Genomic DNA, 24,766 nt, shown 5'->3' on the forward strand with positions numbered 1-24,766 from the left:
GTCTGCTAGCTGCCTATAAATTGTCCTTTCACAGCAGAACTCTGATTTTTAGGTGGGCATATTGCCACCCATGCAAAAAACAAAAACTTCCAGCCTCTGCAGTTAAGTGTGATGATGAGACCAAGTGTGGTTGGTGATACGTTAGCTGCAGGATGTGTGGGACTTCCAGGAAGTCCCTTTAAGAAGGAGTTCAATCTTTTTTTTCCATCCTTCTGGTGGCCTGGAATATGGGTGTGATAGCTGGAGCTCCAGGGCTCACCCTGGCCCATGAAGCCAAGGACCACATAAGGGTGGATAAAGCAAAGGGCCAGAAGAAGCAGGGTCCCTGATGAATTGCAGAAATGCCTTGAACTGCCTTCCTGTGGATGTCTTTTACCTGAGTGTGTTTAAGCCACCATTTTTCAGAAATAAACATGCAATTCCTAACCAATAATCAATGTGTTACCAGAAATGGAGTCTGCCACAAGAGAACCTAAAATGTGACATGTGCTCAGTGGACAAGGGGGAAGGTCAATATTAAGGATTCAGATATTGTAGCTGGAATTTAAAATATGGCTGCATAGTTCTTGACATGCCCTCCAACCAGAGATGGGCTCATTGTCCCCTCCCCTTGAATCTGGACTGACTTGTGACTACTTCTACCAGTAGATTTCCATGGAAGTGGAGCTACGTAACTTCTGAGGCTAAGTCATAACGGGCCATGCTGCTGCCACTGTAACAGACACTCTTGGAACCCTGCGTGCCATTTAAGAAGACTGACCATCCTGAGTCCATCATGCTGGGGTCACCAAGGTGCTCTGATTGACACTCCTAGCTGGGACTGCCTTTCATTTTTCTCAGACTTCCCAGCCCAGGCACCAGACACATGAGTGAAAGAGTCATTGGATGTGGGCCCTTCAGCCTAGGCTGTTTCCAGATCCCAACCATTTGAGTCCTCCCCAGCAGTTCAGATCATCTGAGCTGTGGCCCCAAACATGGGGCAGTTATGCCCTTTTCAAATTCCTGACCCACAGAATCTGTGAGCATAATAAACTGGTGGTTATTTTATGTTGTTATACGTTGAGGGCTTTTGATGCTCAGCAGTAGAAAACTGGAACAGCTGGTAATTCCTACTATCTTAAGATAAAAGTTTAGTTCTTTTTCACAGAGAAGAAGTCCAGAAATAGGCAGTCCAGGACGAGTTTGGTCACTTTATAGTCAGCAAGAACGCAGATTCCTTTATCCTTCCTGCTGCCTGGAATGTGGACATGATGGGTGGGGCTCCAGCAGCAATATTGGACCAGATGGTAATCTGGAGGATGACAGAAGAGAGCAGAAAGGAGCTTTGGTCTCTGATAATACAGAAATAACTTTCTCTCTTGTTTAAGCCACTGTAATTTTAGATCCTCAGGTTATATGACAAAAGCATTGCGAATAGGCACAGAACTAGAATTCATGGGGAACTCGAGAGATTGGCTTGGCTAAAGCTAAAAGCTTAAGAATTTTCAAATTAGAAGCAGTAGTTGAAGTCCTGGGTATAAATGAAATTGCTTAAGGGGAGTACGGAGTGAGAAGAGGAAAGAGCTAAGGAGCCTCGAGGAATGGCAGCAGTTAAAAGAGAGACCAGAGGAGGGGCTCCCACCTTTCCAGGGGAAGAAACCCGAGACAGAAGGTGTTCAGTGAACCTGACCTCTTGCCCTCTGTGGCTGGGTTGGGAGCCCCTCCTATGCCTCTTCTGGACACAGCTAACATGCAGCTTTCTCTTCATATCACAAGGGCTCTGTTTTACATGTGGGCCTCCCCCATGGGACCAGAAGGAACCTCCTTAAAGTTTGGGATCAATTGTTAATTCTTCTTATGGCCCCAGTGCCTACAACAGTGACTGGCATGTAATGGGCAGGCAGTAGTTATTTGCAAGCTGAACTGAATTGAACTGCTTTGGCAAGAAGTCCTGGGAAGGGAAGGTTTCCAGAAGGAGGGAGTGGTCTGCGGTGCAAACACTGAGAACAATCAAGTCAGATAAGGACTGTACAGGACTGGTGGGTTTGGCTCAGTGCATCTGGCAATGAGGAGGCCATTGGTGACCTTGGGAAGTGTTTTCGTGGGGAGGCAGCAGGGACAGGGTAACTGGCGTGTGGGAGCGGGTAGGGTACTGGCTGCTCTTTTGGGAAGAAAGAGCGGAGACAAGGAGGGAGGGGTTTCATTTATTTTGTCAATTTCATCATCTTCATCATAGGCAGAGAGCAGGGAACCGCGGAGGAAGCCTCCCCTGACTTCGGCAGGACGCCGTGCGCTTGCCCTGTCAGAGTTGATGACACTTTAGTCATTTCCGTAGCCAACTCATCATTTAACTTCTCATGTGTGCATAACAATCTTTTCATGGTTTTCTCCCGAACCGGAATGTAAGTTCTTGGAAAGCAGAGACTGTTTACAGCTTGCTGTGCACAAAATAGGTGCGTTGTTGGTGTTAATTGCCTCTGCTTCCTCTCAAGCAATGTTTCCTGAAATATACCTGAGCTTGGAACAGGATGGATCTGTACGAGCTGGTGCCCCACTAGTTGTTGACATGGCTTCATGAAAATGGAGGAGCACCTCACCACAAGAAGAGAACCTTGCAGTAGGAAACAAAGCTGCATGAGAAGAGGTGGGATGGGATGGAAATGGCCTACTCACTCCCCCAGGAGTGGAGAGGAGGAAGCCTGGAGGGATGAGGGCAGGGTTATGCATATTTTGCAGCATCAGATAATGAAAGCAGATGAGTCAGCAGCATTCACCCATGTGGCCATTTTATTCCATGCACAAATAATATGATGATTTTATGAACCTCATTTCACAAACTTTTGATGAATCCAAGGCGTGGCTGCCTTCACCTTACAGTAAGCAAGTCCTGTCTGTTGCTTGGCTCACTCTTTGGTACTTGAAGGAGAGTCTGTTACAGTCAGAAAGAAAAGATGTCAAAGTGGAGGCAGCCAGTTGCTCTGGTGGAGGGGAGGGCTGGTGTCCCAGGTTAGCATTTCCTGGGTGGGGACCAGTTTTGCAGGTCCAGAGCTCAGTTTATCAGTGGCTCAAGGGAGCACTGATTCATACTTTCCAAGCTCATGGGAGGGAGTGGCATAAATCCATGCCTCTCAAACTTTAGTACGCATAGGAATCACGGGGGGCATGGGGGTGGGAATCTCCTGAAAACGCAGCTTCTGATTTAGTACAGCTGGGCTGAGGTCTGAGCTTCCACATTTCCAACCAGCTCCCCACTGCACTTTGAGTAGCAAGGATGTACATCGGAGGCCAATTTTTCTAAACTTTTGGTACCTGTCACCACTGGTTTCCTCACAACCCAAAGACTGCTTAGGGAGCGTGGTGGCCCAGAAAGGGGACTCCGCCTTCCAGGGTTGCTGGGCTTCCTGCAGACCTCCTGTCTTTCTGCCTTTCTGCTTTCACCTTCTATCAGCCCGAGCCTGTCCATGGCTCCGGTTATGCATTTCCCTGGTTACGTTCCCAGTCTGAAGGGAGACCTGCTGACTTTGGGCTTCTCTGTGTCCCACGGTTTTCCCAGAGATTCATTAGGAAGCAGTCTTCAAGGATGGGCTTCTTCCTCTGAGGACTAACCTAGTCCTTTTTGACTAATGCTTCCTGGTTTCAGTCTCTCTGGGTGACTCTCCAAGGTTGAATCACTGGCCATGGTGTTGACATGACAGATAAAAGGAATTACGTTTAGAAATAAGTAATCCCGTCTGGCAGCCAGAGAGATGGGCGGTAAGAGGCTGAGAGACAGTCTTGGAGCAGGGTCGTCAGTGGCACCGACAGCTGGAGTGGGCAGTGCTGGATGCATCACCCGCCTGGCACCCAACCTCATTTACCTGCAGCCTGCCTGACCTTGCCGAACTCCATCCCAGATCCTCATTTGGTGAACCTGGACTGTAGACTTGGGCTTTGCCTGGCATTTCTTTGGAGTTGGATGCTTGGGCATGGCTGCCTGGTCATGATCACATGGATCACCAGCCCTGGAGCTCTGAGTAGCTGGAGAGAGCCACTGAAACCGGCCACCTATTTGGGTTTGTTGTGGCAGAGACTGGTTTATCTCTAGGGCTCCATCCAGATCTTCTAGCTTCATGTTTCCTATTAATACCCCGATTCATAAAAATAAAAATCACGAAATATAATTGCCTATAAAAATAATGAGACTAGGGCCAGGCGCGGTGGCTCATGCCTGTAATCCCAGCACTGTGGGAGGCCGAGGCGGGTGAATCATCTGAGGTCAGGAGTTCGAGACCAGCCTGGCCAACATGGCAAAACCCTGTCTCTACTAAAAATACAAAAAATTAGCTGGGTGTGGTGGCAGGTGCTTGTAATCCTGGCTACTTGGGAGGCTGAGGCAGGAGAATTGCTTGAACCCAGGAGGCAGAGGTTGCAGTGAGCCAAGATCGTGCCATTGCACTCCAGCCTGGGCAACAGAGCGAGACTCCGTCTAAAAAAAACCAAAAATCACAAGACTAGAACCGCCTTAAATTTTAGAGTGTTTTTCCAGGGAAATGCAGAGTGCCCTCAGGTCCTCCTGTGCATTTCTCTAGGCCTGCCACATGAGGTGGGGGGCAAAGAGAGGAGGGCTGCCGGCCCTGGGCTCTGCCTCTGAGTCGAGGTTTCTGGGGGCCCAGCCTCTTCCTCAGGCTTTTCCTCTCCACAGACGTGTAGGAGCCTGTGGCTATGAGACCACCTTCTCTATAGGGAAACACCTAGAGAAACTCTAGTGGGTCTAAAACCCCAACAGGGATCCTCTCTCTGTCTCTCTCTCTCTCTCTCTCTGGGACTTTCTTAACTTTTAAACATGTTTATTTTTCATTAGAAAGCCCAGGCCAACCTGCTCACACCCATTGCCAGAGAGCAGAGCTGGCTGCGTAGTAACCTGGTCAGCCCTGATGGGTCCTGTGCCTCTGGCGGTAGAAGCTGACACAGAATAGGGGAGACTCCCTGGGGCCTAGGAGGGACACTGGCCCTTCAGGCGCTGCTTCTTCTCCACTGCGAGCCGCAGAGCCTGGAGGAGAGTGTCCTTATTATTCAGGATGTTGTACTCTGAGAGTTTCACCAGCTTGTCGAAGGTGGCCTCTGTGTACGTCAGCTCCTTGGTGGCATACGGAGTTTTGGGACCATAAATGTCCACCTGGCCCTGCTCCAGCTCCTCAGGGCTTCGCTCTACACCTGCGGGCAGCAGGAGGACTTGTTATAGACTCTGTCATGTTAGGTTGGAATGACTTGTTGCCACATCTCTCCCCAAGGCCCACTAACCTGCACTCACGGACACACACACCTGCATGAAAATGTGTACACACGCACACCCTCCACACACACCTGCACACCAGCAAGCTCCTCAGGGCAGGGTACGGGCTTGCCCACTGGAGGATTGCCCTAGCACCAAGCACAGTACTGGGCACATGGCTGAATGTCAGAAAATGTAGAAAGACTGACAGAAGAGGGGATGACATTACCAGCCCATGGGGGTGAGGGAAGGGGAGGGGCCCTTCTTTGTGAAAGCCAAAATTGGCTCAGGCTGGAGCTGAGCCAAGCTTCCCCGTTAGTGCTCTTAGCAGACTCTACAGATCTAAAGGCACTCCCGGGCCAAGGGCAGTGGGTGCTGGGAACTGAGTGCAGAGGCAGCTCACCTGGTGCCTTGTATTTTTGGAAAGTGTCATTGATGAGTGGGAAGAAAGTCACGATGGGGGCATCGGGTTCCTGGGGGTTCTCCATCAGGTAGCATTCCTTGAGATTTTCATTCTCATCTGGCAGCTCGTATTTGGGGAAGGGGATGTTCTGCACAGTGCAGTACTCACAAGTTTGTTTCAGGGGCTGGAATAGCACAGAGGGTGTGTTTGAGCATTAGGAGGAGTGGGAGTGGAGAAGCAGCACAGAGTTCTTAGTCCCAGCTTCCTGATTGCCCCAGCTCACAACTCAGTTCCCCAGCTGCTTTGCCAGTGTGTGGTATTTTGAGACTAAAGCCAGGTCAGGACAAAAGGCCCGAGGTAGTAGGTTGACGCGCCTCCAGCTGCAAGCTGCTTCCCCAGGTAAAATGGACAGAAGCCCTTTCGATGGTGTTCCCATCCAAACACAGACTTGGGTGGATGTGATGTGTAGCCTGGAAGGGCAACTGGAACCAGGCCATACACAGCCAGAGCTACCCAGGCCCCTGTGGGATGTGCATGGGCTTTGGAGCTGACAGTAGTACAGGGCTAGAAAAGACTCTGCAAGGGCATCTCTGAAAGCATGATGTCGCAGGAAGAGTACTGCCTTAGAGTGTCAGAACCCCTCAGTTCTGCCCCTCGTTCCTCTGCTCACTAGCTGTGCGATCTTAAGCAAGTCTCTCTGTGCCTCGGTTTCCTCATCCGTAACATGAGAAATGATAGCAGTTGTGCCATCTCCCTCTGAGAGCTGGTGTAAGGGCCAAACGAGATCACACGTAGGAAACTGCACTGTTACCCATTTACAAACTTAGATTGTTTCCACTGTTGTCCTGTTGGTCTGTCTACACTTTCCTTCCCCTGGCTTCAGGGTAGGACTGTATACACATAGAACTTTCCAAAGTAAGTAAAAATAAATAAAAACCTCTGGTCCTGACAACTGCCCTCCTCTCCCCGCCACTGTTCCATCCCACCTGAGAGCACTTGAGTGTAATTCATGGAGGGTCATATACCCTGGGGGAGGGGAGACTGTGATCATTTTGAAAATAGGATATTACAAGCTCTTGAATGGAATGGGCTCTACTAAGGTTATTTTTAAGAACTCATTTTTTGTAGCTGAAGAATTGCCAAATATGGCAAATGCTCCAAGGCAAGAGTAAAATTCGAATTTGCTAAGTCAATGTGGGCCCCGCGGTGTGTGAGAGCCAGCTGGCTGCCCATGAGGTCTGGGTGTCTGGCTGCCCATCATGACTGCTGCTTAGATTTCTCTGATGCTGTCTGGGGGTTGTCGAGAGCGTGCCTCTTCCCAGCTCACAGCGAGTGAGGCCACTGACGGCGGGGCCCATCTCAGGAGAGGCTGCAGCCCGTGCTCAGGATGGAGGCTGCGCACTTGCCTTTGTCTGGGACCCAGCACAGTAGTTGAGGTGGATGATGAGGTCGACTTTTCGCTCTGGCCTGAGGAGGGGCGGGTAGCTGGAGTTGACAAAGAACGCAGTGTCCAGCAGGCACAGGTGGTTTGCGGACTCGGTCAGCTGGTTTGGGAAACCATCCAGCACTGTGTCTGAAAGCCAAGCCTTCCCGTTACCAACACACCTGGTGCCCTGACCTCAGCCAATGGACAGAGGCACCTCGGGGGACGGAGCGCCCTGTCTGGAGCGTCCTTCGCTTCAGCCTGACCAGGATGCCCACTGAGTTCCAGTACCCTCTGGGTGGGCTGAGGAAGAATAGCGCTATCTTGGGCTTTTAGCTAGTCTTTTATGGGATGTTCATACTTGTGGAGTATGAGGGGCTTAAGACCACCCACAAATAGTGTAAACCCTGGGCCCTGAGTCAGCTGTCGCATTGGTCCCAGATGGTGAGGATGAGGCTTAACAGGTCAGGCTCAAGCAGCCATTTGCAGGCCATGGCCAATTAAAATACTGAAGAAGGTGAAGGTCAATGTCTTAGAGCCTCAGCAGCAGAGGAGGCAGCACTGAGCTGATGCTTCAGGACCACAGTTCAAGGCCTGGCTCTGCTGCTTACCACTTGGGTTCCTGAGCTGGGCCATCCTGCCCAGTTCCAAGGGGGCACCACTCACTGTATCTTTATTTATTTATTTATTTTGAGACAGGGTCTTGCTCTATTGCCCAGGCTGGAGTGCACAGGCGTGATCATGGTTCATTGCAGCCTTGACCTCCTAGGCTCAAATGATCCTTCCGTCTCAGTGCCCAAGTAGCTGGGACTACAGGTGCTCATCACCACGCCCAGCTAATTAAAAACAATTTCTTTTTAAGAGATGGGGTCTCACCACATTGCCCAGGCTGGTCTCAAACTCCTGAACTCAAGAGATTCTCCAGCCTTGGCCTCCCAAAGTGCTGGGGTTACAGGTATGAGTCACTGTGCCTGGCACCACTCATGTTAAAGGGCACCCCCAGAGCACAACTGCAGAAAGGTAGACCCCCTGTTTCCCCATCTATAACATGGGGCCAACTTCTACCTGCTAGGACTGTTGTACAGATTCTGTATAGAATTGCTGTACAGATGCCGTGAGTTAAGTACCCACACCACTCCCTGCTGCCAGACCCGTACAGTGTTCAAGGCAACACCACCAAATGTGGAAAACACCGTGGGGAGAGGGCTGCCTGGCCCAGTGAACACAGCCAGAGAAGTTTGCTTATTCTTTCTGCATGGCAGCCTTGACATCCACATCTTCCTCCTCCATATGGAGGCAGGCCTCAAGGAGTAGCCAGGAAGGGTTACCTTTCCATCTAGAGAACTGGCCATTCTGGAGGTAGTTGGTGTGCAGCTGCAGCCCGGACAGGAAGTTGTGAAACTCAGACACGAAGGACCGGTGGGTAAGGATTTCTCGGAAAGAATTGGACAGCCACGACCCTGGGATCACTACCGTGGTCTCCAGGATGTTAGCATCACATTTGGGGATTTCGGGCAGGATTGGCTCATCTTCTGCAGGGACGAGGGAGGGATGAAGGGCAGGTCATGAGAGGTGGGGTCCCCAGTTTGCCCACATGAAGCCCCTACATGGTTGCCTGGCACCCAGGAGTGAGCACTGTAAAAGCAGCTCATACCTTCCTTGCTGGGCTCTCAAGGCCCTGGCACTGGGGTTAGGAGGACCCAGGTGAGAGACATTGAGAAAGCGGGGAGGCAGTAGAGAGGGAGAGGGAGCGAGACAGGTAAGAAGGGTCCTGGAGAGGACAAAGAGTTTCAAAGAGCAACCCATGACTGCCATAAATCCTACGCTCCTCACTTCTCCTGGGTGCTGGGAGCCTTGCTTCCGGGCCTTGGCACAAGCATCACTCACCTACAGTCACCCTCCCCTCCAGGCAGGGAAGACACTGTAGCCCCAGCTGCCTTCCTGTGTCTTAGGCCATAGGGGACGATGCGGAAACATGTGGCAGGGGACCTCGTCCTCGGTTCATGATCCACACCCTGCCCCCCATCACCCAGCCATGAGGGAAAGCCGAGGGCCCCCCATCACCCAGCCATGAGGGAAAGCTGGGGGCCCCCATCACCCAGCCATGAGGGAAAGCCAGGGGCCACCCATCACCCAGCCATGAGGGAAAGCCGGGGGCCACCCACCGATGTCCTGCACTTTCTCCCTTGTCCACCTGTGGAAAAACTCTTCTGAGGTGTGTGACAGGTTCCAGGCATCCAGCAGGTTCAGGGAGAAGATGCTGCTCCACAGGCCTGGGAGCCAGGGCCAGCATGAGCAGCTCCACCCCGCAGCCCCAGACCCCACAGACACTGATACTTGATTCCCCCACTCCCCGCCGGCCCCCCACAAGCCTGGCCGCTCCGCAGGTGGGACGGACTTCCACGTGCCTCTCCCCTTCCCTGTGCAGCTCAACACAGTGACTGAGAGTCTCAGCCTTCAGCTCTTCCCTTCCCTCCCCTCACTGCCCCAGCAGGGATTTAATGCTGGCAAGTGAGTGAGAAGCCAGAGTTCAGAATTTGAGCCCAAGTGTTTTGACTACAGTTTTGTAAACCACATGCTCAACGGCATAAGTGTTCAGGGGAAGGAGAGGCCACCGTGGGCTGGGGGCTTCTGGGGGAAGAAGTGATGGGACTGAAGTGGATCTTCCGGGATGGGTTGCTTTGGGATAGACGGAAGGGGAGGGCACAGACAACTAATTTAAATAAGGGCATGTTCAGGCTGTGAATGTGGGTCTGTTTCTGAAGAAGCCGTTTGACAGGCACAGCTAAGACTCTGAAGGGAAGAACTTGAGTGGGTCCTGCATTAGGTGGGCCCGGCTCCTGAAGGACCGAGGCTCTTAGGGTGGGAGGCTGGGCCAGGCTTCCCTGGTGACCCTGCCCCTTACCCTGTGGTCTCCCTGGACCCTCGGGTCCCAGGTCTGGGTTGGCCCCTGGAAGTAGGCATGCTGCTGCCTGAAGCCAGATGGGGAGTGGATGGGAGTTACAGAAGCTTCCGTCTGAGTCTGCTATTCCCAGTGTGGTGCTGAGCAGACAGCAGGGAGACTGCTGGAGACCAGGAAATTGGGAGAGGCCCCCGACCAACTCTGGTTCCCAGTGACATGGGACCTCTCCTAGGATGAGGCAATGCTGGCGAGTGCGCCGAGTGTCACATAATCAGGGGCCAACCCAGGGCGGCCCAGCGCTGAGGCAGCAGCCCCCTGTCATTCCGCCAATTCCAAGGCAGTCACCTAGCATGTAGCAGATTCGAGACTCCGGGATCCTCTTCACCAGCCGCCCCATGAAGAACTCGGAGCCGAAGAGCTCAGAGGGGATGAAGGCCCCATACTTCTGCAGACCCACCTCGTAGGGGGAGAACTCGAACCACTCTGCACATGAAGCAGCAGGACAGGGGGTCAGTCTCAGGCCAGGGAGCTGTCCACACAGCCAGGCCCCCCTCCTGCCTGCAGGCACTGGCTGCGGCCTTGGGAAGCCTGGGACAGGGAGACCACAGTTCCCCCAAAGGACACATGGGGGCACCCTTGGCTGGTTTCTGCTGGCATGGCAAGGCTCAGCTTGGCAAGGGGGATGGCTCACTTGCACCTCAGAGCCTGTTGAATGGGACAAAAACTGACCCTGAAGCAGGGCAGGTCTCTCGAGTCTCTCTGGGCAGCTTAGAAATATCTTCCTTTCACAACCTTTGTCTTCCCCAGTCCCATCAAATACATGCCCAGGGAAGCTGCAGACGGTGCCTGTCGGCCTCACCCTTGCAGCAGGGCAGATGGAGATAGCAAAGGTGATTTCTCCAGCTGTGTGCACAGTCTGGATGTAAAGGCTGACAAAGATGGATGGGATTGGGGGACCTGGAGGTGATGGGTGCTTTTGCCCACCAAGAAGGGACCCCCCCCCCCGACACTTGTAAATCACCAGCCACTGGTGTTACCTCTGAAGTCCTGGTTGCTTACATCATCCTTGACATTGATGGTGAGGTAGATGGGCAGGGGGTTCTGGCCACAGCTCAAAGCAGCACGCTGATCTGACAGTTTGCATTCATTTCTCTGTGAGGAAACAAAATGGTTAAAGAGAAGCAGCAGCCCAGGGTGTGAGGGAGGCAGTGCAGAATGAGAGGACAACCTGGACCCCTGCAGCCACTTCCTAGCTCCTGAGCTCACCAGGACGCTGTACCGGCCCCAGCTGACACCAGCCAAATCACTCTGAAAAGGCACCCATGGCATAGGAACCACCTTCTTGGGCTGCCCACCACTAGACAGGGGCCGGGACTGGATCCGCAGTTTAGGACAGTCCCTCAGAGTCCCAGGGTCTTGGTCTCCGGGGTGAGCCGATAAAGAGGAAGGGGTGGGAGAGGTTAGCACTGCCCATCTTCTGCCCCATCATCTTCCCTCTGCTAGAACTGGAGCAGCTCCATTTTTAGCAGCTCCATTTTCTTTTTCAACCAGTTTGGCATGTTGAGCTCCCTCAATTGAGGGGTAAAAACTTGGGTGAAAAAGAAGTTTCCCTTCCTCTGCTCCCCTCCTCTCCCTTTCTTTTTTTTCTTTTTTTCTTTTTTTAACAAAAGACTTAGGACTTGAGCACTAGACAGTGGCTGAGGTCCCTCTAATCCCCAGAGTGGGAAGCCTTGCTGATCAGCCTGGGCCACAGGCCGCCTCCCAAAGTGAGTCAGCCACTGCAGATGAGGTGGAATCCAGGTCTTAGAGGCCCAGGCTCTGACCCCAGGCCAAGCAGCTGACTTCTGGGTGACCAACCCCGGTCACCCAAGTGTGTGAAGGCTACAGAACCCGTATGGAATGGCAAACACATGCATATGCCCAATGACATGTGGGTCTCCTTTGAAAGCAAACAGGGTCATCACTGGGCCCAGAGATCTGGGCATCACAGAGCTGACTGTCCCGGAAGTAAAGCTGCAGGCTCAGGGAAGAGCCGGTCCACATTCTTTGTCAAGGGGCCCCACGGGAAAGGGGCTCCTGTCCTGGCCAGAATGCTGAGACTCCTGATGTCGGAAGACTCGGTGCTTCCTCCTCATCATATGTGGCACTCACGATTGTTACAATATTGTTGAAAATGTTAACTAGCACTTATTGATGTAATTCCCACTTAAGGAATAGTAGAGAGCAGGGCCTGAATTTCAACCCCATCCTGCCTGAATCCCAAAGCCGACGCCCTTGGCCTCTGCCTGCTCTGCTTCATAGGGAGGACAGGTTAGGTGGTGGGTTGTAACAGGGGCAGGGTGGGTGGGATCCGTCAGAAGTGGCGGGTGCCTCGGCTTGGAAGCCATGTCCAATTCCTTTCTGGATCCCCATTTGCCAGCACAGTTCCTGGCACGCAGGAGGTACTCAAGTAATTTAATTGAAGGAATGAGGGAAGATTGAAGATGAAGGTCCAGTCATTGTCAGTTGCTCAAACTGTCTGGCTTTCTGGAAGATGGGACCTACTAGTATAAAAAATAATTGCTGCAATAATTTTCTAGCAAGTTCTCATTTGAATTCAGAACTCTGCAGACACCTTTGGAGTGGAACAGAGAAACATGGGCCTGGATAGAGGTTAGGTGGGAAGCTCTGCTTTGGGGCCAAGCAACAGCAAAAGTTGGTTCATCTCGGCTTGTGCAGCCTAAAGGGCACAGGTGTCAGCTGAGCCTACCCGGATGTCCAGGATCACAACACCCCTTGGGGATCCCTCTGCTCTGCCAATTGTCCAGGAAAAGGACCAGCCTGGTTGGGTCACAGTTCTCACAGCAGCAGCCACCCAAGACAGGCTGGTCCTCTTCTTGGGCACGTATTAGTCAGATCATTGGATCTCAGAATAGGAAGGAACCTCATTGGGCCCATTGGTGTCTGCGAGAATGAGCCCCGCAGACCTCTAACTGCAGAGAGTGTTACTGACTAAGGACCCCAGCTGCTGTGCTCTGAAATCCACAGCTGAGTCTGTGCTGAGGCTGCACTTCCTGTGACTGAGTGGCGCAGGGATACTGAGGCTGGCCCGTTCTGGGAGACGCGGGACTCCTGTGACAGCCAGCTTTGGCTGGAGGACCCTCCAAGGGCCTTGCAGACCCCGCCGTGGTCTGGGATGCTGCCGCCTGACCTTTCTTCCTCTCCCCACCCCTAGGGTGAGTCGCTTCACGGCGTCACTGCTTTCCAGTCTTCCCCAGCTTCCTCTCCATTTTTCCCTCTCAGGTGTCTTGGCGTGGCTCTCAGAGGACGCACTGTCTCCAGGCAGGTTTGCCTGCAACACGAGGGTCTCAGCCGTCCTCTAAAGGGCACACGGGAGACAATCCCACCACCTTCCTCCGGCGTAGAGTCCGACACCTGATGGGTCTTCCAGCCCGAGGATACTCCGGCAGGTCTAACCTAACTCCCTGTGCGCAGTGAAAGTCCTGACTCCCCTGAGGAAGAGAGAGCCAGGCATCAGCCAGGGCAGGGTGGGGCCGGGGAGAAGCTGAGCGCCTACCTCGTCCCCCAGGCAGGTCTCTATCAGCAGGCCCCAGAAGTCTGTAAAGGTGACCCTGTAGCCTTCCTGGCCGCGCTGCCGGAGCTCCTCCCGGAATTTGAGGAGCTGGTCTGGGAACAGGGAGGGTAGCTTGTCCTTTACCACGTGTCTCCGGGCCTCAAAGATAGCAGGCTCCAGGTTTTTGGAGGACCAGTCAGGGTCCCGGTACAAGGTAGCCATGGTCCTGGGGAGAGACAGGCACAGCTGACAGGGCTGCCCTGGCCCTTGTCTGATCAGTCCTGGACCCGGGCAGGAGGGAAGGTAGGCAGGCCACTGGGAGCCCTAACCTGCCAGGAGGGGAACCTGGAGAGCAGGGGTGAGGCAGAGGCCTGGCGGGCAGCGAGGAGCAGGGGAAGGTGAACATTATTACTCATAATCACAAGTGCTACCAGCTCTCGAATGCCCACTGTGTGCCAGGCATAACAGTGGTTAAGATGAAGATTCTGGATCAAGCCAGGCTCTGCCGCTCACTAGCTGTGTGATCTTGGGCAAGCTACTTAATCACAGTTCCCTTCAGTTTTCCTGTCTGTGGAATGGGGAGAATTACAATAATTGTAGCTGCTTCATAGAGTTCTGATGGACTACATGAGCGAAGGTGATGTGGGGTAGTTAGAACAGTGCGTGGCACAAAATAAATGCTGGAGCCCACATTTAAACCCAGCCTCGGCTGATTTCAGGTCCTGGCTCTTTCTACTCTGCCACGTTAATTCCTGTAATTCTCATGTTGACTGAGGATTTATTTCCCTTTCTCTTCTTAACTTACATGTTGGTTGCAGGGGGAGCAACACAAAGAGGTGATCCCGCTAGCCCTGGGTCTGGCCTCAGTCTGCCTGTCTGTGGCCTGGATCCAGCTTTTCTATGTCAGGACAGGGAAAGGTCCTTTTCATTCTGTGCCCGAGAACAACCTCCCTGGCAGTGGAGCTAGTCTGCGGCTTCACATGGAAGGAAACGGGCCTCTTCCCTCACAGGACTTGTTTTTGGGAAGGTGGGAGGTGGTCAGGAGACTTTTCAACAAAAAGCACCCTGCTCTCCATAAGCTTCACCCATTAATTTTACACTTTAAAAAAGCTTCCAGAAGCCATTGCAAATGAGTTTTTAAAAGAATATGACTTGTGTTTTCCCCAGGCCAGGGGGCCCCACCCATCCCACGCTGGCTGGGCCTGAGTTCCTCCCGCTTTCTGTCTATCGCACAATAGTCCAGGAGGACACAGGTGCCCCTCAGCCTGCTGGAAGCAAGTTACCTTCTTAACCTACTACCTGGGACAGCCATTTAGCGTGGAGGTTAAGGATGTGGGCCCATGACTGGGTTCAAATTCCACTCCACTGCTCGTTAACTGAGCGTCCCTGGCAAATTACTTTGTTTCTCCAGCTGAAAAATAACAACAGTGCCTCCCTGATAGTTTTTGTGAGGAAGACACAAGATAAGCCACAGGAAGCAGTGACTCCAGTGCTTAGCCAGAGGCAAACAGCTCCTTCTGTCCCACGTGGGCTGGCGCTTCTGCCCCCTGGGGAAGTGTGTGGCACAGGAGCCCTTGGCTTTCCAAGGCCCATTCACATCCACTTGCTCACATGCGGGCTACTCAGAACTCTTCCAGTATACAAGGCACAGCAAGGGACTTTGGGGCTCACAGGCCCACCAGTCACAGACAGGACACGGTCCTGCTTGATAGGCCACGCTGAACCAGGGCCACAGGAGGATTTTGATGGGCCCCACAAAAAACATTGATTTATTTTTTATTTTTTATTTTATTTTTTATTTTTTTTTAGAGACAAGACCTCCCTAGGTGGCCCAGCCTGGTCTTGAACTCCTGGCCTCAAGCAATCCTTCTGCCTCTGCCTCCCAAAGTGCTGGTATTACAGATGTGAGCCACCATACCTGGCCACATAAAAAAATTAAAATTTATATTTGATGACTGTGTTACATAAAGACAAATGTATTCATATTATTTATTAAAACATTTTCTTCAACCTATAAGTTTGTTAATGAAACAATCCTGATTTTAAAAGAAATTAACCTATTTTGGGGGGCCCCTAAAGGTACAGTGGGCTACAGGCACTGTGCCTTCTGTGGGGAAGCTGACCTGACCCTGGCCTCCCTGTGGGGGAACCCCGTGCTCAGCTCCCGGCCCTGCTCACCAGCAGAGGGTCAGCAGGAGGGAGCTCAGCCACAGGGCCCTGCCCGTTGCATGTCCCCAGCACTATGGGGTCATGTTCCTGGGTCCATACCACAGCCCCAGGGAAACAGTAACACACAAAAGGCCAGCGCATACAGCGTCTCTGGCATACTTAGTAGCGGGAGAGCCTCTTACACCCCCCACATGAAGTTAGAGCTGTTGTCATCCCCACTGTGAAGATACAAGGCCACACACACTGCATGGTCAAGCTGCATGCCCAAGGCCACACCGCTGCACCTGGGGCACTTCCCAGGCTTCAGGAGTAACTCTGTCTTTGGGCGGCGGGGAGGAGCTTCACCTGAGACCCCAGGCCAGCCTGTTTGCAGCTTGCTTTGGGCTCCACAGACAGTGGCTCACGTCTCCTTACCAGGTGGCCCCTGACAGGCCAGTGATGTAGCTGGCACAGTCCAGGAGGTTCAGCTTCTGTAGCCCCAGCAGGTGGCCATACATGGAGGTCATGGATCTTGTTCCACCCCCAGTGGCCATGATGGCTATCAGCGGCACCTGGGGTGACACAGAGGCAGGTGGTTGGGGAAGGCTCCAGAGGCAAAGCTTGGGAGAAGACACAGAATGACAGCAGCTTTGAACAATCGAGGAGGCAGAGCTGGCTACAGAGGGCAGGGAGTGCAGCGCTGAGCCACCTGACACCTGCCTTTCCACGGAGCAGTGGGTCTAGAAACAGACCTCAGCTCCACACACAGTGGTTGGTGTCAGTGAAGGACTCGGAAGCCTAACACAGGCTTGGTAAATCACAGAAAGCTGTGGCTAGCAGAGTTCTTAGCACTGTTAGTCCAGCCCTCAGTTAACAAGTGATAAAACCGGGGTCCGAGGGGAGTGGGCAGCTTGTTCAAGAACTCTACTAATGTGCGATCCCACAATGGGAGAAACCAACATCTTCTGTAGCTGGATCTGATGTAGGCACCAGGCCTGGCACATGGCGCCTGCTCAGCAGGAACTGTATGGCAAGGCCAAGAGTCAATGGACTGGTGATGTGGGAAGGAGCAGGGTTGCCAGCTCTGGGTCGACAGAGGTTTAAGAGACCCCTGGAATGTTTCCCTAAAGGTAGGGCCAGGCACAGTAGCTCACGCTTGCAATCCTAGCACTTCGGTGGGCTGAGGTGGGCAGATTGCTTAAGCCCAGGAGTTTAAGACCAGCCTGGGCAACATGGGGAAACTCCATCTCTACAAAAATTACAGAAATTAGCCCAGCGTCGTGGCTTGTTCCTGGAGTCCCAGCTACTTGGGAGGCTGAGGTAGGAGGATTGCTTGAGCCTGGGAGGTGGAGGCTGCAGTGAGCTGTGATGGTGCCACTGCACTCCAGCCTGGGCAACAGAGCAAGACTCTATCTCATGGAGGAGAAAAAAAAAAGGAGGGAGAAAGGGGCTCTTTTTCGAGACTTACTCCATCTGTTTTCATTTGAGTGGGGGCTGTAAGAGCCTTCCATTGGCTAAAGCACTATGTCCTCCTCAGGCACCCTGCCAGGTCTCTGTCCTCACCTAGGGTCAGCCTCATTAGGCAGGCGCTTGGAGGGCTTGCCTGCTGCCCAGGGAGTGTGGGCCTTGGTCCACACAAGGGAGGCAACAGAGGGCTGTGACAGAGGCCCACCGTCTGCCCCTGCAGGAAGAAGCGGCTGACCCTTGGAGTACAAGTTGTTTGTCTCCAGCTTCCTAGCGCTGTTATTTCTGGGGGTGTCTACCTGTGCAGGTTTGAGAGGAGAGACAACAGGGGAAAGAAGGACCTAAGGCCTTTTGGGTGGAGGTGTGGGGTGCAGGAGGTGGTACAGCTTAAAATGTTTTCCTGGCTGGGGTGAGGAGGGCATTTTGTCCCTGGGCAAGGCCCCTTTAGCCACCGCAGGGGCTCTTAGTGCTTGGCAGGAGCCGCTGGGGCTCTGTCCTCTCTCTCTCCATTTTGCTCTCCCCTTCTCTTGTGAATATAAAACGGAATCACTTCCAGCACAGCTCTCACCAGGACGCCTGTACCTCAGCAGTAAAAGCATCCACGGAGGTGGCGCCTGGGGCAGGGCAGGGCCTGGGTTGGCTGGCAGGGCGTGGTGCTGGAAGGACCAGTTGGGCGCAGGCTGGCCACACCCCTGATTACCCACCTCATCCTCCTGCAGGTCCGCCTCCAACTGCAGCACCTGCTTCAGGGCCTTGGCCACCACCACCTTCCGCTTCTGCAGAAACTCCAGCTCTGCTGGGCACAGGCTGAAGCCCAGCCGCACGTCCGGCATCTCAGGGCTGGAGGGAGAGAGGACTCTGTAGTGGGCCTGCAGCCTCTATCTCCACTGGAGTAGACACAGCTTTAGGGTCCACTGGACCTAGGCTCAAAGCCTACTTCTGCCAGGGACCACTTCTGCGACCGTGGGTCTCCACTTTCTCATCTGTAAAGTGGGGCGAATCGTGCTGAACTCTCAGCACTGTCTTCAGCACTTAAAGAGATAACAAATGCGAAGCCCCCAAAGCCTTAGCCGGCACCATGCGAGCTGCTACTCAACAAAAGATAACCATTGGCACTGGGTTAGGGACACTTTGAGTCCTCTGTCTCCTCGGCCACATCTGGAAGGTCCAGAAAGTCTTTCCCCAGGTGGCTTCTCTAGCCTAGGACCAGGCATGGGTGACAAGAGGCTCTGAGATCATTTTGCCAAATCCCTCTGAACAAGGCCCCACGGTATGGACTCCCTGTTCCTATGGAGCTCACATTCTTCAATGAGCTCTTCCTGTTCCTAGAATAACAATTCTGCTGTGTGTGTGTGCAACTGACAAAAACCGCCACATCCGTGATCTCACTGTGTCACCTCACAGGTCTGCAGGCAGGTGTGGCAGGAGCCTCTGTGACATGCCCAATGCTTGTCCTCTTTTTTTTAATCACATCCCTGCCCCAAACAAGTCCAGGCTCCTGGCCTGGCATCCAAGACCCTGCCTGACCTTTCCAAGCTCACCTGAAACTACCCTCGAAGCTTCTGGGTCAGGTCCCAGAGCCCCCGCCTTCACCAGAAGCGTCCTCCCTTTGCCCACCTCCAGCCTGTGCATCCTCCGAGGCCCAGCTCCCCAGTGACTCCAGATGAATGTACCTTGACCATTTGCAACTGAGCCTTGGCTCACTAACAAAGCCACATTTCCTTGAAGGCAGGGCCTGGGAGATTTCCATCATGTCTCCTCTTTGTCTAGCACAGGGCTACAGACACAGCTGTTAGAAAATAATTCTTTCTTTGGCCTCAACAGGGAATGAATAATAATACAACAACCATAATAACAATAACATTAGTTGACGTTTGCTGAGCATCCCACTTGCCAGATGGATTACTGAGTACTTCGCATGTGCTGTCTAGCTGGATCCTCAGAGCAACCCAGTGATGCATAGGATCCTTGTTATTCTCCCAATGTACAGATGAGGAAAACGGAGACTCAGTAAGGGTAAAGAGCTTTTCCAAGGGCAAATAACTAATCAAACTGTAAATAGAAATCATGGCCACTTGATTTCTGACAGTCAAGATTTCGGAAAACAATGTTGTTTTCAGGAGATGGTGCTGAGACAACTGGATATCCACATGCCAAAGAACGAGGTTGAGCCCCTCTTTTACACTGTATAGATTAATTACCTAAAAATTGATCATAGACCTAAATATGAAAGCTAAAACTAAACAAGTCTTAGAAAAAAAACATGGGAATACATTTTCAGGACCTTGGTCGGGCGCGATGGTGCACACTTGTAATCCCAGCACTTTGGGAAGCCGAGGAGGGTGGATCACTTGAGGTCAGGAGTTCAAGACCAGCCTGGCCAATACGGCAAAACCTCATCTCTACTGAAAATACAAAAATTAGCCAGGTGTAGAGGTGCGCACCTGTAATCCCAGCTACTGGGGAGGCTGAGGCAGGAGAATCGCTTAACCCAGGAGGCGGAGGTTGCAGTGAGCCGAGATCGCACCACTGCACTCTAGCCTGGGTGACAGTGAGATTCCATCTCAAAATAAAATAAAATAAAATAAAATAAATAAAAATTTCAGGACATTGGATTAGGCAATGATTTCTGGTTTCTGAGATATGACACCAAAAGCACAAGTGACAAGATAAAAAAAAAAAAATTTCATCAAAAGTAAAGTCCTTTGTGCTTCAAAGGACACCACCAAGAATGTGAAAAGATAAGCCATAGAACAAGAGGAAATGTTTACAAATCATATATCTGACAAGGGATTTGTATCTGGCATATGTCAAACACTCTTACAACTTAACAATATAAACACAAATAACCCACATAAAAAGTGGGCAAAAGATCTGAATAGAAATGTCTCCAAAGAAGATATGCCAATCAGCCCATGGAAAGATGTTCAACATCTTCAGCCGTAGGGGAGATGCAAATCAAAACACAGTGAGATGCCACTGCACACCCACTAGTATGAATGAGTGAGGGGCACAGACAGAATGTGAGTACTGTACCAGGGTGTAGACTTCATGTGTAATTCATAACTCTCGCCCTGGGGAGGGAAAGATGAAAAGCTTGTCAGAGGTGACAATTCAGAGCCAAGTGACCCCAGATCCACACTGTCACCCAGACCCCATTCAGCACACATATGCACACACAGGCACCCCATCCCTGCTTCTCTGTTCTGGACACGATCTCCCCACCATCTTCAACTCAGCCTCCATACACTCTTTGGACCACACTGTAGCTCATCAGTCTCCTGCCTCACAAGACTCCTCCATCCTGCCTGAGGGAGACCCTCACAAGCCACCTTCCCTCTTGTGCCCTCCCCAGGCTCTCCCCATCTCCCTGCCATGGGAGCTCCAGGGAAAGTAACTCAAGGGCCCTTCCCAGACCCAGGCACTCACCACAGGCAGGGTCATCACCTGACCATCGGAAAGGCAGTCGAGGGGCTGGCTGACGGGGCCGTTCTTGTGAGAGCCGCAGCAGCAAAGCTGGAGGGATGGGCGGGTTCTGTGAGAGGGGCTGGGGGGGCTCCTCTGGCACCCCCCACTTGCCCCAGTCCCCCACACCTTCCCCAGTGTCGGCCGCCTTGTACCCCACAGCTCCAGTGACTCTTGGGTACTTCCACGTGCACCTGGGACTGGAAGTACTTGGGGTAGTGGAAGCAGGCAGAGGTTTGGAAGCAGGCAGAGGTTGGACAGCAGGGTTCCAAGCAGGGCCGGACACGCTGGGTGTTCTGAAAGGACTCGCTCACCATCACCAGAAGGTCCTTCACTGGGAGAGAGGACAAGAGGGTGAGACTCCAGGAGCCTCTCACTCCCCACCCGCAACTTGGTCCAGCAAAAAGCCTATCTGGAGGTGTCCAGGAAGAGTTTAGAATCACCTGGGGCACTGGTTCAAATTCCCCAGAGACTGTCAATCTAGAGGGTAGGGCAGGGCCCAGGAACCTGCATTTTAATGAGGTTTATGAGGATGTGGACAAATGTAGTCCCCAGAAAACCCTTTGAGATGCTGAGAAGGTCCTCAGGACCAGTCCTTGGCTCAGCTTTGCCAGAAGATGCCCCAAAGTAACCTGCCCACTGCTGAGGAGGCAGGCCCTCAGCACACTGTCAGTTTTGAGGTAGATGCCTCTTCTATCCTCCCTCCTTCCCTCATGTCTGGTAGCCTTGCATGGGCAACACGGGGGTGGGGGGTGGGGAGCAGGGTGGGGGTATGGTATTCGTGGATCTCTTAGGTCTCTGCCAGCTCTAAAGTGCTAGGACCGTTTGTGAGTTGTGGTCTGCCTAGAGGAAGGGGCATAGTTAGAGGGGCCTTGGGCATCGGGTGCTGACCACCTCACTGACCCAGGCACTCTGCGGTCCTGACAGGGCACGGCACAGCAAGCATGGACAGAGGGGGCAGCACTGGGACCCCAGACCCGGGACATTCCAAGGTTATGTGGGTGCTTGGGAGAACGTGCCCTTTACAGAGCAGGCTGGGAGGCCAGGGCTCGTGACCCCTGGGGGTGAGATGATTCTGAGGAGTTGTGGCCAAGCTTTTGATCGCCCTGAGCCCAGGAAAGCCCCAGACCAGGCGGAGTCTGATGCTCATGGGCTTTGGATGCAGCTCCCCCTTGTCCCCCAGTAGGCAGAAAAGGCAGAACAGCTCACTTTTCTCCCTCTTCCTCCGCCTCCTGGATTGTGCATGAACCTCCAGGCAGGAGACTTGTCGAGACTGTAAAACACAAGGGAGGGTCACTCAGTGTCTGAGCACCAGCCACCTCCTTGCTCTTCCAGGCTGAAGGGAGAGGAAGGACCAGAGGATAAATTCAGCACTGGTCTGGCTGGGCTGATGCTGGAGAATGCAGAGTGTGTTGACCACGTTTTCTGAACCCAGTCAAGGCATGCCATCTCACTCAGAGGTAGGACACTTGACCATGAAGCTGTTCTAGGACTATGAAGCTGTTCTAGGACCATGAAACTGTGACCCACGGTCACAGTTTACTAGGGGTCAGGTGCTCAGCTGCAGGTCAGGGATCTGACCTGAGGGAATGTTCAACTCTGAGCTTTCAAAGTGAGAGCTTCCAATAAAACAGCCTTGTCAAGGTGCTGAGGCAGACCATACTCCTTTGCCACACATTCCCAGACTCTTCTTTTTGAGGGAGAGGTCTCCTTGGACCCTGAGGCACTGGATGCATTTAATTAAAATAGCTGTACCAACAGCTAAAATATGAATTTTTGTTTTTGACACAGGGTCTCACTCTGTCACCCAGGCTGGAGTGCAGTGGCATAATCACAGCTCACTGCAGCCTCGACCTCCTGGGCTAAAGCAATCCTCCCACCTCAGCCTCCTGAGTAGCTGGGACTATAGACACATGTTACCATGCCTGGCTAATTTTTGTATTTTTTTTATAGGGATAGAGTCTCACTATGTTACTCAGACTTGTTCTGAACTCCTGGGCTCAAGTGATCCCCCCACCTCGGCCTCTCAAAGTACTGGGATTATAGGCATAAGCCACTGTGACTGGCTATGAAACAATTTTTAATACAGAAATTGTGCTTGTAGGCCAGGCATGGTGGCTCACACCTGTAATCCCAGCACTTTGGGAGGCTGAGGCGGGCAGATTGCTTGAGCTCAGGAGTTTGAAACCAGCCTGGGCAACATGTCAAAACTCCGTCTCTACAAAATAAAAATACAAAATACAAAATACAAAATAATAGCTGGGCATGGCAGTGTGCTTGAGCCCAGGAGGCAGAGGTTGCGGTGATCTGAGTTCGCAGCACTGCATTTCAGCACTGGGTGACAGAGTGAGACCTTATCTCAAAAAAAAAAAAAAAAAAAAAAAAAAAAGGTAAATTGCGCTTGTAGAATGACTGGGGTCGTGGGGTACAGGACCAAGACTGAGTCTGAGAGGAGGCTGCACTTAGTGGGTTCTTTTATTGGGGAGGTTCTTTTTTTTTTTTTTTTTGAGACGGAGTCTGGCTCTGTCGCCCAGGCTGGAGTGCAGTGGCCGGATCTCAGCTCACTGCAAGCCCCGCCCCCCGGGTTCATGCCATTCTCCTGCCTCAGCCTCCCGAGTAGCTGGGAGTACAGGCGCCCGCCACCGCGCCCGGCTAATTTTTTTTTTTGTATTTTAGTAGAGACGGGGTTTCACCGTGTTAGCCAGGATGGTCTCGACTCGATCTCCTGACCTCGTGATCCGCCCGTCTCGGCCTCCCAAAGTGCTAGGATTACAGGCTTGAGCCACCGCGCCCGGCCTTATTGGGGAGATTCTTAAGGGGAAGGGTCACTTTTGGGATATGGAGTGCCAGGCCAGCGTGATGTCCCAGCTACCTCTTCCCTCTGTACAGAAGCCCCAGCTCACGCCCCAGTGCTGCCTGTGCCCCATTTGGCTGGCCTCGATTAGTCTAACTCCTGCAGAGGTCAGGATAGGACAGAGACCAAGCTGGGCCCAGTGTTTTCTCCCTTGGTCCTGTTCCCCTGAGAGCAGCAGCCAGCTGTGGCCTCTGGAGTGACAGGAACCCAGGAAGACAATTACCACCAGCACGCCATTGGTGACGAGGGTCTCAGGTGAAGAGGGACTGAAAAACAAAAGGAGAACTCCTGGTCAATTCTAGCATTCTTGACTGGTTTCTTCTAACGGTGACAAAGGGAATGAATAGGGTCAATAACAGAATATCGGAGCCTTCTTTGTTCTCATAAAAAATATTAGCTTCAGAAACCTTAGCCTTACAGGTTGTCAGGGAGGAAGCTGGCATACATTTGAAATAGAATGTCCAGGAAAAAAATAGATTTATAGGTTAGAAGAGTAGGAGAGTTCAATTTTTGTTTTTAAGGATAACTGTTTTTTATGTCCAACCAGATGCAAATGCATGGGGTTAGAAGAATAAATAGGTTGCAAGAAATGGCTGCAACCTGCCAGCTAGAGCAGACACAACAGTTTCCGTAGCAAAAATGATCCATTCTCCATTCTGTGCCTTATCGAACTTATGCATTTAACAGTCTGACCCAGCCGAGAGGGTGAATGTTAATTGCCCTTGTGTTATAAAGTTGAGAACATAAGCCTCCAAGATTTCAATTAGCCTGGCAGGGTCCACAGCATCCCTTGTCAAAATTAAGCCCAAGGTGACTGTGTCTCCAGATCAACTTTTTTGTTGTTGTTGAGAAGGAGTCTCACTCTGTTGCCCAGGCTGGAGTGCGATGGCGCGGTCTGGGCTCACTGCAACCTCTACCTCCTGGGTTCAAGCAATTCTCCTGCCTTAGCCTCCTGAATAGCGGGGATTACAGGTGCGTGTCACCATGCCCAGCTAGTGTTTTGTATTTTAGTAGAGACAGGGTTTCACCAGAGCAACTCTTATTACCAAGTGTGCCACGTTTCATTTTGGAAGCCACTTTCTAATTCAACCCAGGAGCTTTCTCCGCCCTCTAAAAATCCTGTCAAATCAAGAATTGGAGGGGAGAGCTTTGATTTTCTTCAATGTGAAATACATAAAGTTGATCTTAATTTGCCAATCAGTTGTTGATGGGAAGTAAGTTCCCTCACATAGTTTGAAGATCCTCTAGGCAGAGGATTCTCCGAGTGGCAGCTGACGAACCCTCTTGTACTGTCTCCCACCTGTCATCCTCCTTCTGTGCCTGG

The 24,766-nt window shown here is 52.3% G+C and overlaps 1 protein-coding gene across 2 annotated transcripts in view; it reads right to left on the bottom strand.

Annotated features, from left to right (window-relative positions):
* Positions 1 to 4,902: 4,902 nt before the first annotated feature.
* Positions 4,903 to 24,766, bottom strand: part of PLA2G4E (phospholipase A2 group IVE) — a 62,229-nt gene continuing 42,365 nt past the window's right edge. For both annotated transcript variants that reach the window (XM_050799433.1, XM_050799434.1), the window contains exons 6-20: positions 23,666 to 23,708; positions 21,798 to 21,861; positions 20,744 to 20,922; positions 20,553 to 20,639; positions 20,160 to 20,197; positions 17,828 to 17,963; positions 16,095 to 16,231; positions 13,515 to 13,737; positions 10,996 to 11,110; positions 10,304 to 10,441; positions 9,222 to 9,329; positions 8,385 to 8,588; positions 7,040 to 7,206; positions 5,634 to 5,817; positions 4,903 to 5,172 (exon numbers count right to left, since the gene is read on the bottom strand). In XM_050799433.1, coding sequence (XP_050655390.1) covers positions 4,952 to 5,172; positions 5,634 to 5,817; positions 7,040 to 7,206; positions 8,385 to 8,588; positions 9,222 to 9,329; positions 10,304 to 10,441; positions 10,996 to 11,110; positions 13,515 to 13,737; positions 16,095 to 16,231; positions 17,828 to 17,963; positions 20,160 to 20,197; positions 20,553 to 20,639; positions 20,744 to 20,922; positions 21,798 to 21,861; positions 23,666 to 23,708 — 2,044 coding nt within the window. In that variant the 3' untranslated portion in view covers positions 4,903 to 4,951. The remainder of the gene's footprint in view (positions 5,173 to 5,633; positions 5,818 to 7,039; positions 7,207 to 8,384; positions 8,589 to 9,221; positions 9,330 to 10,303; positions 10,442 to 10,995; positions 11,111 to 13,514; positions 13,738 to 16,094; positions 16,232 to 17,827; positions 17,964 to 20,159; positions 20,198 to 20,552; positions 20,640 to 20,743; positions 20,923 to 21,797; positions 21,862 to 23,665; positions 23,709 to 24,766) is intronic.

Source organism: Macaca thibetana, chromosome 7 (assembly GCF_024542745.1).
Source record: "Macaca thibetana thibetana isolate TM-01 chromosome 7, ASM2454274v1, whole genome shotgun sequence".
NCBI classification, from domain to species: domain Eukaryota; kingdom Metazoa; phylum Chordata; class Mammalia; order Primates; family Cercopithecidae; genus Macaca; species Macaca thibetana.